Here is a 17,392-nt window from a genome sequence, read left to right on the forward strand (position 1 = left end):
CTCTGACCAACCGGCCCATGAACAGCCTGGACCATTCACCTGTCAAAGGCCTCAAGACCAGTTTCCCCCGCAGCTCTGTCTGGAAGACAGAGCTGGAGGATGGCGAATGGGTTAAAGCTGGGTAGGAGAAGTGAAAAGGTCAGGTTTACATTCCTAAGTGGAAGAGGAGATAAAATGGGGCCACGTCCTATGCCCAATCCCAAGGCTGGAAGGCAGGAAAGTGGCTGCCAAACCTGTTACAGGGGAGTAATAAATGACTGGAGACCCAGCCTGAACACACGGAAGTGGGCAGGGGAGTGGGCAGTAAAGCAGTTTAAGAGACCCTCTCAGGAAGTTAGTGTGATTGATGTATAGAAAGAGAACCGTCACCCTTCTCCTAAGAAGGCTTGCCTTCAAAGCAGCAGCTACTGTGGAGCATTCCTAAGGGCTGCTTCAGATCAAAGCGTGAACGTGCAGATCGGTCCTCTTGCTCAGCCCTCCTTTCAAGCCTTTGCACATTTATATTCTACAGGCCAGTTCCGTTCTAGGGAGCTGGCCTGCCCAGAGACTCACTCTTAGTCATAAAGGTCCCAGGCCAGCCCTGGTGTGCGGAACTCAGAAGCTTGTTTATTGTAAGGTCCAGAGTGGCTCTGGGTCCCAGAATGGAGAACTCCTGGTTCCCTAGGAGGGCTGCAGGGAGCCCGTGCCTGCCCGCTCACCAGGCTCTCTGCCCCTGGAGATGCCGGAGGACTTCTCTGCAGCCCGGGCTTCTACTCAGGGCACGGATCCCACCTGCCCTGACCCCAACCTGGGGGTGAGCTATGATGTGCTGGAAAGTAGCCCATGACAGGAAGAGGCCACACAACATCAGCAGTACCAAGTTCAAGTCCAGTTTTTTAATATACCTGTTGTATTACGCCGATTATATCAATCTCTCTGAGCCTGTTTCCTCATAAGGATGAATAACATTTAACTCAAAGTGGTTGCAAAGATAGAATAAAATAGCATATGAGAAAGTACACTGTAAACTATATAATTCTAGCTATAAGGTGCTGGTAATAGAGACTTTACTGGCTTTAGACCATACATTTCTCCACTCACTTATCTTTTGTCAAGCACCTACCATATACCCAGTGTGGAGCTAGGTCCTGAGGTTATAATGGTGAACAAGTCAGCCCCAGCTCCCAAGAGCTCATATGTTAACCAGGAAGACACACAAATATGTAAGCAGATAAGGATAGTACTTAGATATATGGTCATAGCACTATGTGCTGAGTGATTTGCGAGCACCGAAGATAGAGCAACCCAGAGAATCATTGTAACCCTGTCAGAGCAGTGTCTCACCTGCTGTTATATCCTCAGCTTCTAGAACAGAATGTGGCACATAGTAAGTACTCAACCAGTTTCACTGAATGAATAAAGGTACTGCTTTCTTACTGCAATTCCTACATCAAAGGCAGCAGAGCAGAAGGAAAAGAGTATTGGTTCCTTCCAAGTTCTCATTCCAGCTTAGCATTTACCTGCTGTGTGACCTTGGACAAGTTACTCAGCCTTTCTGAGCTCATATTCCTCACCTGTAAAAGCAAGGCAGATGTATATATCTGGCATATAATAGGCCCAGAAGAAATGTTATTCTCCTTGTGAGCAAAGCGAGAGTGCCTGCAGAATATCCAAAAGGCTTACAATTTAATAGGAGGAAGAAAATAAGTGTCACCAGGAACGATGGACTGTTTTAATGTCTCTTCATCCACACACCCACCAACCTAACTTGCCAGATATTCCTAAGACCTGTCCGTATTAGGATGTGCTTGGAGGCACTGAACCAAGAGATGAATCTGGCACAATATGAATTCTTGAAGGATTCCTTGCCCTTGGTGACTTGAACTTCTTCCTTTTATCTTTGCTCTACCTCCAGTTTCTGGAATTGGCTTGATATGAATACTTCCTATTTGTCTGTCTTTTGTCTTTAGCTTGCAACTGCAACCCAGTGGGCTCGGAGCCTGTGGAGTGTCGAAGTGATGGCAGCTGTGTTTGCAAGCCAGGCTTTGGTGGTCTCAGCTGTGAGCATGCGGCACTGACCAGCTGTCCAGCTTGCTATAATCAAGTGAAGGTTCAGGTGAGCGTGCTTCCCCTTACTGACCCTTGTCCCTAGAGTGAAATCAAGTGTCTACTGGGTGGTTCTGTCACTGACCTAGGACCCGACTAGTCTGCTGGAGATGAGGCGAGGGTCACTGTTTCTTTCTTTAAAAATTACTGTATTAAAAAAAAATTCTGTATGATAGTAATAATACCTCAGGTTTAAGTTCTCGTATGTACCATTTTCAAAACCCCTTTTGTGGATACCGTCCCGTTTGGTACTCATGATACTTAAGTTGGGAGAAAAAGCATTCTGACCTCAGTTTTCACTGAGCAAACAAAATCATGAAAAATTTGCAATGTTTCAAAATGACACGGCCAGGTGGAACCGAGAATCCCACTCATGTCCCCTGATTCTGAGTTCAGTGCTCTTGTCACTATAACATGCCACTGGATTTCTTCCAAGAGATGTCCTTGTAAGACAAATGAAGGAAAACATAAACATTTAAGAGACAGGAGGAGGCCAGAAGGGGTTGAGGCTATCCAAACACGAATGGCCTCCAGAAATTTATCATTCAAAATCCAGAGAAGAATGAAATTGACGTTGTTGTTGTTAATTATTAGTATTTTGCTGGGGTGAGGGGTGGAGGAGGAAAGCGCCCAAACAGAATCCCAAATCTAGAACAAACTCAACTTTGAAAAAAGTTCATCTATTTAACTAGCCCTCTGTAGCACTTTCTTTGTTCCAGACACTGTTTTAAGCACTATACAAATATTAACTCATTTAGTCCAAGTAGCAACTCTGTGAAGTATTATTATTATTATCCTCCTCTTATGGATTAAGAAAGTGACTTGCCCAAGGTCACACAGCTAGTGAGTGGTGGGGCCGGGATTCAAACTCAAGGAGTCTCGGCTCTAAAGTCTAAACTTTTAACCACCCTGACATGCCAAGCATTTCTGGGCTTTCAGCTCTCATCCTCTAGGACCATGATCTCTGCCATCTGTTCCGATCCTCTTTCCTGTGTGGTTTCAGATGGATCAGTTTATGCAGCAGCTCCAGATCCTGGAGGCCCTGATTTCGAAGGCTCAGGGTGGAGCAGTACCCAACGCAGAGCTGGAAGGCAGGATGCAGCAGGCTGAGCAGGCCCTTCGGGACATTCTGAGAGAAGCCCAGATTTCACAAGGTGATGAGGCCAACTTCCCCTCAGACAGGAGAGAATGTATAGTTCTAGAAAGCATTGCTACGCTGGGTCAGAGACTCTTCTGTGGGTCTTGGTTCAGCAGATGTCTCTGCCTAGCCCTTGCAGAGGCAGAAGGACTGTCCGTGGCATTCTTCTGGGACCTGAATGATGGAGATAAAAGAGCAGTTGCATGCATTCACATCCTGGTTTTTACCATTTTGCCATAAGCCAGTCAAAGTCGCTTTTTCAACCCTCCATTGTGTTTGATGACTCTATGCTGACCCGGAAAGTGCTCAGACTCCCTTTTCTGTTGGTGTTCAGATGCTGTTAGATCCTTCAATCTCCGGGTGGCCAAGGCAAGGACTCAAGAGAATAGCTACCGGGACCGCCTGGATGACCTCAAGATGACTGTGGAAAGAGTTCGGGCCCTGGGCAGTCAGTATCAGAACCGAGTTCGGGATACTCGCAGGCTCATCACTCAGATGCGCCTGAGCCTGGAGGAAAGTGAGGCTTCCCTGCAAAACACCGTAGGTGGCACTGGGTTAGCCAGGGGACTGAGAGTCATTGCTGTGCTGGGAGACTCACCTACAGACATCATTGGCTCATGTTCTTTTTTCTTTTTCCGAGGAAGATCAGCCCTGAGCTAACTACTGCCAGTCCTCTTTTTTTTTTTGCTGAGGAAGCCTGGCCCTGAGCTAACATCCATGCCAGTCTTCCTCAACTTTGTATATGGGACACTGCCACAGCATGGCTTGATGATTGGTGTGGAGGTCTGTGCCTGGGATCTGCACCTGCGTACCTGGGGCTGCCAAAACAGACCTCACAAACTTAACCACTATGCAACCAGGCGAGCCCCGATATACTTTTTTTTTTCTTTTAATGTAATGATCATGGTGACTAGGGACTCTTGATGTGTCAGGGTGTGGAATGCTGTGTGGCTAATGACAAGCAGTTCTGGCAGGACAGATGCAGAACCTGCTTAGACTCCATGGCCAAGTGCAAAGCCTTAACCAATTCTCCTTTTTCCACAGAACATTCCTCCTTCAGAGCACTACGTGGGGCCAAATGGCTTTAAAAGTCTGGCTCAGGAGGCCACGAGATTGGCAGACAGGTGAGCAGCATTAGAGGGCACCTCTGCTTCAGACCATCTCTCAAGGCCAGACTTGAACAAAACTGTAGGGTATTCAGGCCCTACGCTCTATATTCATTACCTCCAGGCTCCCTGGAAGCCATCCCCTGCCTTGAAGCCATTTGTTAACCACTTGGCCTTTAGTACATGTAGGTGGCCGCTGGGCACGGTCGTGTGGCAGGAGTTGGGGGTGGGAGTATTTCCTTCTCAGATTTCTCCATGACTCACAGTATGGCTTTGGTGTATGTCAGATGTGATTCTTTGGCCCCGTGAAATGAATCAGCCCTTGGAAAAGATCGCTCTGCAGCTTTGAGGGACTCCCAGGCTCCCACACCGAGCCTGGGAACAAGTAGCAACGAGTTGTTTGCTAGCCCGTAGGGGCTAAGTCTGCAGAGGGGGAGCTTCCCTTGAAAACCAGCTCTGCAGGGCCCCAGTGATAACAGGCAGCTCCTGAGTCCTTGTCCACCTATAAATCCTATGTCGAGAGGGTTGCTCATAGCAGAGTGCTCAGCAGGGTGACAGGCTCTGCTAATCCCAACAGGAATTCAGTCAGCAGAAGGGGGCTGGCCCGTGTTTTTGTAGCCTAAACTGTCTCCTGAGCTTGTTTTTTTAATCACTTTCTAAAACGAAGAGGACAAAAGCATTTGTGGGACTTTTAAGACAGGCTTTCTCCTCCCTAGAGGTGGGCTCAGTTAAGAGATGCAGCAACAGTCAGAAGGGAGTTGGATCCTGGGTGAAATAAAACCCAGCGGTTTCCTCCTGCAGAGAACCGCTTATGGATGCAATATTTTACCGCCCTAGATTGCTCATCTCCACCCCCCTACCCCAGGCTTCCCCTGATTACGCCGGAAACGGAAAAGATCACCAGAAAGTCTATGACATGAGGCTGCTTCTCTAGAACCCCTCCTGCGTCTTGGTAGTTCCTCTAATTCCATCTAACCGGGGTCAATTCTGTTTGGCTTTTCTAGCCAAACCAGTTCCCTTACTCCTCTCCCTTCATTTAAATAAAAGATCTAAAGGAAGCCCTTTGCTATGAAAACTCAAATTCTTTGTTTTTAATCCTCTCAGCCATGTTCAGTCAGCCAGTAACATGGAGCAACTGGCAAAGGAAACCCAGGAGTATTCCAAAGAGCTGATGTCACTGGTGCGCGAGGCTCTGCAGGAAGGAGGCGGAAGCGGCAGCCTGGACGGAGCAGTGGTGCAAAGGCTTGTGGGAAAGTATGTTTCAACGGGTCCTCACGCGGACCAATATAACTTGCATCCTCCCAGGGTATACTCCAAACTGTGTTTGAGAGATGCCCCGTTTCTTTAAAAATATATTGGTAATAAGAGGGAGAAGAGAATGAGAGTAGTACTTTGGGCTAAAGCAGATGCCTTTTAGGCTAAGAGAAGAAAGGGTTGACGAATCGAAGTAAAGTTTGTGTGCTGGTTGAGAGATTGCGTACTTGGAGTTACGGTCACCCTCTGTGGTGTTTGAAGACTATGAGTAAATCCATCTGATGGCGTGGAGGATCGAAGAATAATATATTTATATTATAAAGAATTGGGAAACCTGGGTTGAATTTTTCTGACCTAACCTGTATAAACTTTAAGGCTTATGTTTAGATTGTGGAGAGGGACTCATATCTGACACATAACCTCATTTGGTTCTTTTGATAATTCCAACTATATACTTTTAAAACAATAGGCTCAAGTTTTGCTTTGAATAAAAAGAGTGACTTCTCAAAGTCCCCTTTCTTTGTTCCCTGCAGATTGCAGAAAACTAAATCTCTGGCCCAGGAGTTGTCGAGGGAGGCCACGCAAACCGACATGGAAGCAGATAGGTCTTATCAGCATAGTCTCCACCTTCTCAATTCCGTGTCTCAGATTCAGGGAGTCAATGATCAGTCCTTGCAGGTAAGGGCATCTAGCCTGGCACTGATGTACAGAAGAAGGGCTGTAATGCTTTCTTCTCTGGGGGCTCCGTAATAATGTTCAATTATTGTTTCCCCTCTATATTAACGTTTCTCGCTTTAGATTAGAAAGAGTGTTTATCCTTCTCATTATCCGTTTTCTTGCTCTTAAACCCCAATCTTGGTCTCTGAAAAGGCCTTGGCTCAATCCTATTAGTGGGTAGAAGTTTTATATCTCTTCTGTAGTTCTGGGGACTGTTGAAACCTGTGGGAAATTGTTATAGATAAAATTTGATATTTATACACTTAGGTCCATCCTAGGGTACATCTCTATATGCAGACACTCAGAAGTTCTCAGAAGTTTTGCGTTGTTTCTGTCATCGATTCCTTTAGCTATTCCAAACTTATTACATTAAGAAGATTCAGCTTTCTACCTACAGTAAAAACCACTCATAATGATTCCCACAAAAAATGTTCTCATGTATGTATAAACTAACACATAAAATAATGAAAAAAATAAAAGACACAAACCCTGTTTGATGCTTGGGGACCTGCTGCCTGACTTTCATTAGGCATATTACCTCATTTCTGTTAGACTTTGGGCTGAATTGTTGTTTTCAAACAATGATGTCAGGTCCTAAGAAGGCTGTCGTGGTACCTGGTGAGCAGAAAGTCAGATTCATTCATTTCTTTGGGCTTACAGGTAGAAGCGAAGAGGCTCAGACAAAAAGCTGATTCTCTCTCAAACCGTGTGACTAAGCATATGGATGAGTTCAAGCACGTGCAAAGCAATCTGGGAAACTGGGAAGAAGAAACCCGGCAGCTCTTACAGAATGGAAAGAATGGGAGACAGGTATCCTTTCGTTAATTTGTTCATTCAACAAACACGTATTGAATGCCTACCATGTGAATAAATATGGCAAGAGGAATCATCAAAAACAGTCTAAAGGTCACGGAACTGCTGCTTACAGGGAGAGTAACTGAAATACACAGGCCTTGATGGAGTTAGCTCAGCTCCACCCACTAAGTCAGCCTTCAAATCTAAGAAGAGGACTCAGGCCTCCTGGTCCAATTTTGGCCTACTCTGTCTGCTAGATTGACTTCAGGAAGTATCTAGAGTTTAAAATTATGATTTACATTACTATTCTTGTTCCTGATAATGGGCTAGAGTTTGAGGCTATTCTCTATATGGGATCCTTTTGGGTTCTGAAGTTTGCTCTGTCTCAGATTGTGGAAGGGTTTGCCACAGCACCCCTAGACTATTCAGTGAATCACAGGACTGTTGTCGTGAAGAGAAATGTGTTGGAGTGATTTTGCTGACAGGAATGCACTTCCCGGGTGTATGTTACATTTACTCTAATCTTGTTCTGTCTGCCTATTTGCAGACATCAGATCAGCTGCTTTCCCGTGCCAACCTTGCTAAAAGCAGAGCCCAAGAAGCACTAAGTATGGGCAATGCCACTTTTTATGAAGTTGAGAACATCTTAAAGAATCTCAGAGGTGAGTAGTTCATGGTTTAGGTCACTTGAGTATTTTAAAGGTATAACCATGACTTTGGTTTATTTTGAATCCTCATATGTTTCTCTAAGTGATAGGTACATTGGGATATTAAGAGATGCTTAAGAAGTATCTTTCTAAAGAAAAAAATTTCGTTAATATTTGATGTAGCGCGAAGACTTGAACTAGATGTCAGAAGGCTTGAGTTCTGATCTCTGCTGGGCCATGTGACCAGGCTGAGCTGGCTGTGTGACCATAGGCAAGTCATGTAGCCTTTCCGGACCCTAATTTCCTCTTCTTTAAAGGGAGAAGGTTGCAGTCAGTGATCTCTAAGATCTCTTACAGATCCAACATCCCACTACCATACAAAAATTTTTCCTTTTCTTTTGTAGCTTGGTTGGTTCCAGAATGGAACCAAGGTGGTTGCTTGGTGGTGGTAATGGAGCAAGCTTTATCACAGCATCTAGATCCAGGAAATGTGCATTTGTGCCTTTTAGAGATCTGGTTAAAATTTCAGTCTTCTTTACTAAAGAACAAAAAAGAAACTTTCCTATAGTCTTTGGATTTTCTTCACAGAAAGTACCTCTCTACCCATTCTATCCAGCCTCCAACTATTGTCATTGGCAGCTTAGGGTTTAATGTTCTGGCTTGAACGTTTGGGCCTCAAAGATTCCACCTGCCTTTGATCCACTTTGGGGTCTTAATAGTCTTGCAGTGGTGGGTACCGAAGACACACTGATTGTCAATTTCTCTAAGCAAAGAACTAATTATGGCCCGTCCAATGCCTCCTTTAAGATGCTTTCTCCTGGATAAGAAAGCAGGAACAGCCACAACTTGGCGGTAATAACACTTTTTCCAGAATTTTTCCTAAAAATTTTGGCCCTTTTCATCTTCATTTGTCAGTTAGTTTTATAAGTTAGTTTTCATCTTCGTGGCAATATTTTCTTATCTTCATTTCAGAGTTTGACCTGCAGGTTGGAGATAAAAGAGCAGAAGCTGAAGAGGCCATGAAGAGACTCTCCTACATCAGCCAGAAGGTTGCAGGTGCCAGTGACAAGACGAAGCAAGCAGAAGCAGCCCTGGGCAGTGCTGCTGCCGACGCCCAGAGGGCAAAGAATGCAGCCAGGGAGGCCCTGGAGATCTCTGGCAAGATAGAACAGGTAAAGAGAAATTGAAATGCAGGTTGGCATGAGCAGCCCCAAACGCAAGGGTAGTGTGGAAGGAGAGAGAGCGTCAGGTTCATTTTGAGCCCTAGGGCTCAGGGTCCTGTTGTGGTCCTCGACAGCCCCAGATCCACTTGGGCACCCATTTTGTTGATTGATTCACAGAGCTGTGATTGACTGAGTGCTAGGGCCCCAACCCCCCACATCTCCCTTTCAGCTCCCTTTTTGGACAACACCAACCATCCAAGGTTGTTTTTATATTGACCATTGTATTAGTTTCCTCGAGCTGCTCTAACAAAGTACCACAGACTGGGGGGTTTGAAACAACAGAAATTTATTCTCTCACAGTTCTGGAGGCTGGAAGTCTGAAATCAAGGTGTCAGAGCCACGCTCCCTCTGAGACTCTGGGTAGAAACTTTCCTTGCCTCTTCTAGCTTCTGCTGGTGGCTGTCAACCCTTAGTGTGCCTTGGTTTGCAGCAGCATCACTCCAATCTCTGCCTCTGTCATCACGTGGAATTCTTCTCTCTAGGTGTCTCCATCTCTTCTAAGGGCACTAGTCATATTGGATTAGAGGTCCACTCCACTCCAATATGACCTTATCTTAAGTAATTACGTCTGCAGCAACCAAATGAGGTCATATTCTGCGGTATTTGGGGTTATCACTTCAACATAACTTTTTGGGGCACATAATTCAACCTGTAACACTTATCATCAATATTTGATTGAAGACTATGAAATCCTGGCATTCTAGATACCTTGCCCCTATCTGTGTTCTATGTCTAAGCTCTGCTTATTCATTATTCTCTCTCCTTCCACCGTGTGCCAGCACTGCGCTTGGGGCTGGGGATATGGAGATGAGAAAACCCAGTCTTTCTCCTCAAGGAGCACTCAGTGTAATGGAGAGAGACACACACGTTACACTTACAACCCATAGGTTAAATGCTACAGTAGGAGTGCTTCTCAGTTGAAAGAAAGCTTCTTAGTTCTTATTTAAGCATGACTTCTAGAAGGCTTATGCAGCTCTAGAAAGCCCAGAGGGAACTCTTGGGATCTGGACTGTTTGGCCTCACTCTTGGACCACTTGGTAACTTGTAAAAATACTGTCTAATTTTAAGTTCCGTGAGGGTAGAAACCAATTTCATGTGCCTCTCTTTATACACTTCTAGCACAGAGTCACCTGCAATTTGATGCTTATTAATAGCTTATTGATAAAGATGTTGATAGACTTTGGGTTTTCTTAATATATATTTTTTAAGTATACTTTTTGGTGAGGGAGATTGGCCCTGAGCTAACATCTGTTGCCAGTCTTCCTCTTTTTTTTTCTCCGCAAAGCCCCAGTATATAGTAGTATATCCTAGTTGAAGGTCATTTGAGTTCTTCTATGTGGGATGCTGCCACAGCATGGCTTGATGAGCAGTGCGTAGGTCCACGCCCGGGATCCAAACAGGCAAACCCAGGGCTGCTGAAGTGGAGTGTGCAAACTTAACCACTTTGGCCATGGGGCTGGCCTGATATTGACAGTGTTTGTTTTAATAAAAACAAAACTCAAAGCTGTAGCCCATTCATTCTCTGCATCCTAAACTCAACTAAACTGCCTTGGGGATCCTAGTAAAGTCATTCAAAAGACTGTGGCGGCAAAAAAATATGACAGAAAATGACGTGCCTTTCTCGCCCTCTGGGTTTTCCCAACTGGTTCCTGTTGCATTCACCGTGTGGTGACCATTGACCAGTGTCTCACTGCTGATGGCTCCAGTTCCTAGAGACCTACCCCAAAAGTAACTTGTTGGAGGCAGAGCTTGGGGAAGGGTGTGTCGCCAAGTCTGACTCGCTCGTTATTCATCTAACTCACTCCATCAGGGCCTGCCTGCAGCTGTATTTTTTCTGCAGTTGTCTTTGAGATGTTTTTGTGCCTCACCCCTGTTTCTCCTTCCGTCCCTGGCTCCTTTTCTTCTCCCAGGAGATAGGAGGTCTGAACTTGGAAGCCAATGTGACAGCAGATGGAGCCTTGGCCATGGAGAAGGGACTGGCCACTCTGAAAAGTGAGATGAGAGAAGTGGAAGGAGAGCTGTCAAGGAAGGAGCAGGAGTTTGACATGGATATGGACGCAGTGCAGATGGTGAGTTCCCGTATCTTTCCACAGGAGATCCCTTTAAACTTGCCAATATGGGAAACACCCTTTCAAGACTGGTTTGTATTTCTTTTTCTTCAGGTAATTGCAGAGGCCCAAAGAGTTGAAAACAGAGCCAAGAATGCTGGAGTTACGATCCAAGACACACTCAACACATTGGATGGCATCCTACACCTAATAGGTATGTGGAGTATCCACAACCTTCCAGCCCCATGCTCCAGGGCTTCTCCCCAGAAGACTGACTAGACCTGGCCCTGATGAAAGGGAGTCTCAGCTTTCCTTAAGGGTATCAGAAGTTTGCTTTATTTCCAGGCTCAGGTACTTTGGGCAGGTTACTATCCATTTTCTGGATTCTACTTTACCATCTCTAAGATGGGTCACTGAGAACTTATTGCCCTTGAAGGTGAAAGTCTGTAGGTCAAAGAACTGGGTGTATTTAGGGAAGTGTATTGAGGCTCAGAGAGCTTGCTAATGTCCTGCAGATCACATAGTAAATTGTGGAGGCAGGAATGGAAGTTCACAGCTAAGGAGAAGACTGGACAGATTGGCAGTCCTGCTACGGCTTCTGGCTTCGATCCTGAGAAGCCAGTGGACAGTTTTAAGCAGAGGAATAATATCAGCCCTGCGTATTTCAGAACGATCGTCAGGGTGGCTGAGTGGGGAGAGCTTGGAGGTGGGTTAGACAGAGGCTGGCTGAGACCACCTGGAAGATTGTTGAAATAATTGAGGAGAGAGGTGAGGGAGCCTGCTGAGGCAGGAGAAGTGGTGAGAGCGAAGGTTCTCCCCGTCTGTGAAGTCAAGAATCACTTGTTGATTCTGCTGTTTGTCCCTCCCCAAACCACAGTTGTACCTTGATGTAACCAAATGGGGAAATTTGAGCTACGCAGAAGAAATATAAAGGTAACAGGTCCATGAGATACTGCACAATTTTAGGATAAAATAGATTGGATGGCACAGCGTGGCAACGACTCAGACTTCCCCACAGAATTTTTCCCAGAAGAAAACTGATTTGAATGAAAATTCTGGGTTTAGGTAGAACTGGTACCAGACCCTCATTTGGCCTGTTTCATCAAGCTCGAACTGTAGCAGGTCTGGGACCGGGGATTTGGTCATAGATTCCAGTAACATTCAGGAAAAGGCGGTTCTGCTTTTTCAGTTCATTATGGTTTTGACACCTGATTTTTCTGTGGAGCACCATTGCCCTGAGAGACCAATATTGTCTGTGTTGTTATGCTAACAGGCCTGCTTTGTGATCCAATAAGCCCCAACGAGTAAACTACTCTCTAAGGGTACAAAACACTCCTTAGCTGAGATCTTAGTGGCTTTGTTTAGTGTTGTGAAAAAGGTAATGAACTAAGAAGGCCTCTAAGGAGAAAATGAGAGAGTGGTATTTTGGAACTATTAAACATTTACTATGTGTCAGGCACTAGGCCAGGTGTCTTCATGGTGTAACATCATTTCAGTCTTTTAAAGGTCCTATGAGGTGAGTTTTATTATTTTTATTATTTTATTTCACAGAGGAGTAAACTGAGGCTCAGAGAGGTTAATAATGTTCTGCAGATCACACAGTCATTTGTGGAGGCAGGATTCAAACCGAGGTCTCTGTCTCCAGTGCTCCTGCAGTTTTTGAGTAGCTCATGCTGCCTCCCCCGACATGGTTATCTTGCCTCCAGGCTTATTTAACTTTCTCTGCATGTCGTCGAACCCTAAATTCTTGAATTCTCCCCTGCGCCAGGTGCAGGACTGATCCATTGGATCAACACTTTTGTTTTGGTGTTGCTTCTATGCTGTTTGCTCTCTCGAGTCCTGGAACAATAACAGTTTAATTGCTCTGGGTATAATAAACTCATGCAGTCAGATGTTAGCGCTGCAGTTTAGATATGTGAGGCAACCTGACCTTGAGTTTGAATTGACCAAGGGCGGCTCAAACCTATTCAAACCAAACAGGCCTGGCCAGGTGCCTTTTGTGCTGACATTGGTTTTAGATTGTTTATGGGTAAAACATACCTGAACAAATGTGACTCCATTTCACATTGGACATAAATTAGTGTCTAGCCAGATTCCGACTGTTTCAGGCCAGAATGAAGTCTTACATCATTTCCTAACAGCTGTAAAACATCCTCCAAATAGCGCAGCATACCTTGGCCTCTGTAAACCATGAAGCTCTGCCAGTTTCTAAAGATCTTCTGATGGAAAACAACAAGATATTTCCCAAGAGTGCTTCAGAAAGCATAGTTTGGAGTTGATTCTGGTCCTAGGGTGAGCTGTGATGGGCAGCCACTTTGGACAGTACTCAGGCCCCTGTGACCTTCAGCCTTCATCTTTTCAGAGCGTGAACTGTTGACCCAGACGTGAAAGGAGAAATCCAAGCTTCATATTGCTTCACTGTAGAACTCAGAGGCTTGAACTGGGCTGTTCATAACTCAGTAATTAGGCTAGAGCTCTCAGAATTTTTTCTGTATTATTGCTAATTTCAAAGAAGCCTTTTGAATGTATGGCATGCTGTCTGCTGTGGACAGGTGGAAACAGGAATTTATTAAGGGTAGACAGGGTCCACATGTGTTCAAGGAGATCTAACCACAGCTCTTCTATATTAACTCCTTTCTCATTCCCTGAAATAGACCAGCCTGGCAGTGTGGATGAAGAGAGGCTGATCTTACTGGAGCAGAAGCTTTTCCGAGCCAAGACTCAGATCAACAGCCAGCTACGGACCTTGATGTCAGAGCTGGAAGAGAGGGCACGTCGGCAGAAGGGCCACCTCCGTTTGCTGGAGACTAGCATAGATGGGATTCTGGCTGATGTGCAGAACCTGGAGAACATCAGGGACAACCTGCCCCCGGGCTGCTACAATACCCAGGCTCTTGAGCAACAGTGAAGCTGCCTTAGAGATTTCTCAACCAAGGTTCTTGGGATTCAGACCTCAGGGCTCAGGAGCCCGCATGCGGGTGGGGTGGGATGGGAATATTTGAATATGTTGAATGCGTGTGCTCAGGCCCCAGTGAACCTGATCCCATCCCTGAGACCTCGGCCAGATAAATGTCTTTATTGCACCAGTGTGATACTATTTGCTTCCTGGTCCTGGGCAATGAGGCAAATAACGTTGAGTGTGAGACTGATCAAGGGCCTGACGACAAAGGGTAGACTGGATGGAAGGACAAACTGCACAGGCAGATGTTTGCCTCAGAAAGTCATAAACTGAGTCCTGGAGTATGGACAAGTGCTGCTGGGTTATAGTCAGCTTATTCTTTGAGTAATGTGACCAAAGGAAAATCTTTTTACTTTGTCCACCTATAAACTTCTTCCTCATTTCAGAAGAGAGTGAAGTCTAGTCCTACTGTGGCCAGTAAAATACCATTGCCTTGTAGTGTCCAATGCAAGCTTCTTGTTGACCAGAGTTCCTCCCACTTACCATCCATAACATAAACCATTACATAAACATGTGCGCCGCTTTCAAGCTGGAAGAAGTGAGCACTGATGGAGTGAGGCGCTGTAAGGCTGACCCATTTGGAGCAATGGTGCCTGTCATGTCCTGCCACTTTCGAGTTCTTCTGGGTCTCAGAGAGACATCCTTTCTCCTGATGATGTCATGGCAACTTAGAGACTACATTTTTATTAAAGCATTTCCTGCCAGCAAAGCAAACACTGGGAAAGTATTTACTTTTGGGTTACAAAGTGATAGAAAAATGTAACTTGGACACTGAAAGAGGTGCCATTATCTAGATTTATTGGTCCTAATTCAATCCCACTTTTCAAACATTAAAAATTACATGCATTGACGTGTTTTATTTTATTCTCCCTCTCTCCTTATAGCAGAAAATCTTCCTACTCACACTTGAGCTGGATAGAATCCATCCTTCCATCCATCCTTCAATTCATCCATCCATCCTTACAACATATATTTATTGAGCGCCTACTGTGTGCCAGGGGCTGGAGTAGAGTGGTGAAATAGTATTTGCCCTCATAGAACTGATTTTCTAGTGAGGAAGAAAAACATTAAAAAAATAAAATTAAACTTACAAATCTTGTTCATCACAAGTGGTGGTGATTGGAATAACCCCCTGGTTTGCAACCTCTTTTCTGAACAGAACATATATTGCAAGACACTCCTGTGGGGACACTTGGGTTTTGGCAAAGTTGAGACGCTTCTGGGTTGTGCACACTTCTTTGCATTCCAGCTGACACTCTGCCCCTTTCCACAACTGATTGCAACAGACTGTTGAGTCATGATGACACCAGTGGGATTTGCTGGAAAAACCAGAGGCACTTCCACTTCAGCTCAGAAGACTTTGGTGCTGCCTCACTTCTGTATTTCCTTGGCTTTTCATGGACAAGGGTTTAAATAAAGAATAATTCTTAGATGCCTGTGGTTAGTTCCTAATTTATTAACCTCTAAGCTTAAGGTGGAGGTGCCAAAACAATGGAAACTAAAACGCCATAGAAAGAGCAATGAGTCTAGAGTTAGCTTCTTTAATTCCTTTTTCTGAGCATCGTGTTTTGTCCTTTCCAACTATAGGAGCGGAGCACTTTATGAGATTTAACTGGTGCTGTCTTCTAAGCATGAAGATGGATTTATTTCTGGAACAACTCGAGCAGGGTGGGGGTTGTAATATTTTTATCCTTTTTCATCATCTATAAAATAAAGGTAAAATCAATAATTTATCGTGATTTTTAACACCTGAAATATTGTCATGCTTTTTAACAAGTTAAAATTTAATAAATTAAGATCTTGAATTGAGCATCTGCCCAAACGGCTGAGGAAAGGATTCTGCTCCTATCCACATCGACCCCCTAAATTCTGACGGGTCTGATCACTTTGATTTCTCTTCTGTGGAAGTGAAAGTATAATTCCGTCTTGGCGTACTCAGTCGTGAAGCCTACAAATCTCTCACTGTAATTAACAACTGGTGCCCAGAAAATGCGTGTGTATTAATTCGATTAGGTTAACTCCTGTGTTACACAGACCTAGAAATGTGCATGACCCAAATACAATAGACTTTTTTCTTGCTCCCGTAACAGACTAGCTGGGGAGAAAGTTGGCAGGGTGGCCCTCCACATAGTTACTCTAGAGGCCCTGCCATTTACAACATGTGACTTCTAAGCTTGCCCTGGGGGATCATCTCCATTCCAGTGGGTGGGAAGGGAAAAAGACATGGAGAAGGGATGCACACAGAAGCTTGGTGTGGGCCAGGCCTGGGAGGCGCTGCATATCACTTTCTTTCAGATCCCATCGTCTAAAACCCAGAATTATGACCATATCTAACTTGCAAGGGGTCTGGAAAACAATAGTGTCTTGATAGGAAGCCCCTTCTGAGTGACAGTTCTCTACTCTGAAAGGGGAGAAAGCGTTCTTAGTGATTGGCTGTCTGCTGAGTACACGATTAGGCAGTGCATCTTCCAGGGAGCTTGCTGAGGGATCCCATTACTTAATATCCAACGTACCATGCAGTCATGAAAGGGTTTCTCAATGTTAAGATATTGTTAAGAAAGTCATGAGAATGTCTTCCCTGACAAATGGGAGATGATCCCTGAGAAGAGATGGGGAATGGAAAAGAGACTTGTGCAACTCCCTTGGCATAGAAGTGATTCCCTCATTTCTAACAACCTGACAGACTGTCCCTAAGAAGAGAAGAGGGTCGTGTGGCTTAGAGACAGCTTACCCAGGACGTAACCTCTGTTACTAGTCTTGACCTGACTCTGCCGAGTTAAGTGAGCCTTCCTTCCAATTTCTCATCAGTATTTATAATTTAGTAGTGAAAACTTTCCTGTACTTTTCCTCTGAGAGTTTTCTGATTAATCATGCTGCTGGTAGGCTCTTACACACATCGTCATCTACTTTGACTCACAGGAATTTCTGTCTGGAGAGAGGGTAGAAAGGAAACTGCCGCTAGGCTGTAGCTTCTTAGTAGATGTATTTCTGATCTTATCTCAGGATGTGGTTTCTTTTCAGTCCTCTTGGAAGTCTGGAGAAAAGGGTAAGGAGATACTCAGTAACGTCCAATGTTTGTAACAAGTCTCAAGGACCAGGAATATGTTTATCGTGTCTTCTTTTAATGTTTTGCATGGTCATGGGGATGTTATGGATTCTTGCTGTGGTTCCATTTTCCCACATGGAAAGCATAGAATTTCTCTGCATTCTTTATACTATTGGCTACATGGTACTTCCTAGAAAATTCCAAGTCTGAAGTTTACTTATGGGTCATAAGGGAAGAAATGTGTGTGTACATATATGTTCATTCATATTTAGTATATATTTTAGTGTTTTTTTGTTTTTTTCTTTTTGAGGAAGATTAGCCCTGAGCTAACAACTGCCGCCAATCCTCCTCTTTTTGCCGAGGAAGACTGGCCC

At 44.7% G+C, this 17,392-nt stretch overlaps 1 protein-coding gene across 2 annotated transcripts in view; it reads left to right on the forward strand.

Moving 5' to 3' along the window:
• The window catches only part of LAMC2 (laminin subunit gamma 2), a 53,129-nt gene extending 37,727 nt beyond the window's left edge, over window positions 1–15,402 (forward strand). For both annotated transcript variants that reach the window (XM_046683062.1, XM_046683063.1), the window contains 12 exons: window positions 1,950–2,095; window positions 3,089–3,239; window positions 3,558–3,763; window positions 4,268–4,347; window positions 5,434–5,583; window positions 6,117–6,261; window positions 6,961–7,110; window positions 7,643–7,757; window positions 8,715–8,914; window positions 10,876–11,034; window positions 11,128–11,227; window positions 13,668–15,402. In XM_046683062.1, coding sequence (XP_046539018.1) covers window positions 1,950–2,095; window positions 3,089–3,239; window positions 3,558–3,763; window positions 4,268–4,347; window positions 5,434–5,583; window positions 6,117–6,261; window positions 6,961–7,110; window positions 7,643–7,757; window positions 8,715–8,914; window positions 10,876–11,034; window positions 11,128–11,227; window positions 13,668–13,921 — 1,856 coding nt within the window. In that variant the 3' untranslated portion in view covers window positions 13,922–15,402. The remainder of the gene's footprint in view (window positions 1–1,949; window positions 2,096–3,088; window positions 3,240–3,557; window positions 3,764–4,267; window positions 4,348–5,433; window positions 5,584–6,116; window positions 6,262–6,960; window positions 7,111–7,642; window positions 7,758–8,714; window positions 8,915–10,875; window positions 11,035–11,127; window positions 11,228–13,667) is intronic.
• Window positions 15,403–17,392: the final 1,990 nt, after the last annotated feature.

The sequence above is a fragment of the Equus quagga genome, chromosome 13 (genome assembly GCF_021613505.1).
Source record: "Equus quagga isolate Etosha38 chromosome 13, UCLA_HA_Equagga_1.0, whole genome shotgun sequence".
NCBI classification, from domain to species: Eukaryota; Metazoa; Chordata; class Mammalia; order Perissodactyla; family Equidae; genus Equus; species Equus quagga.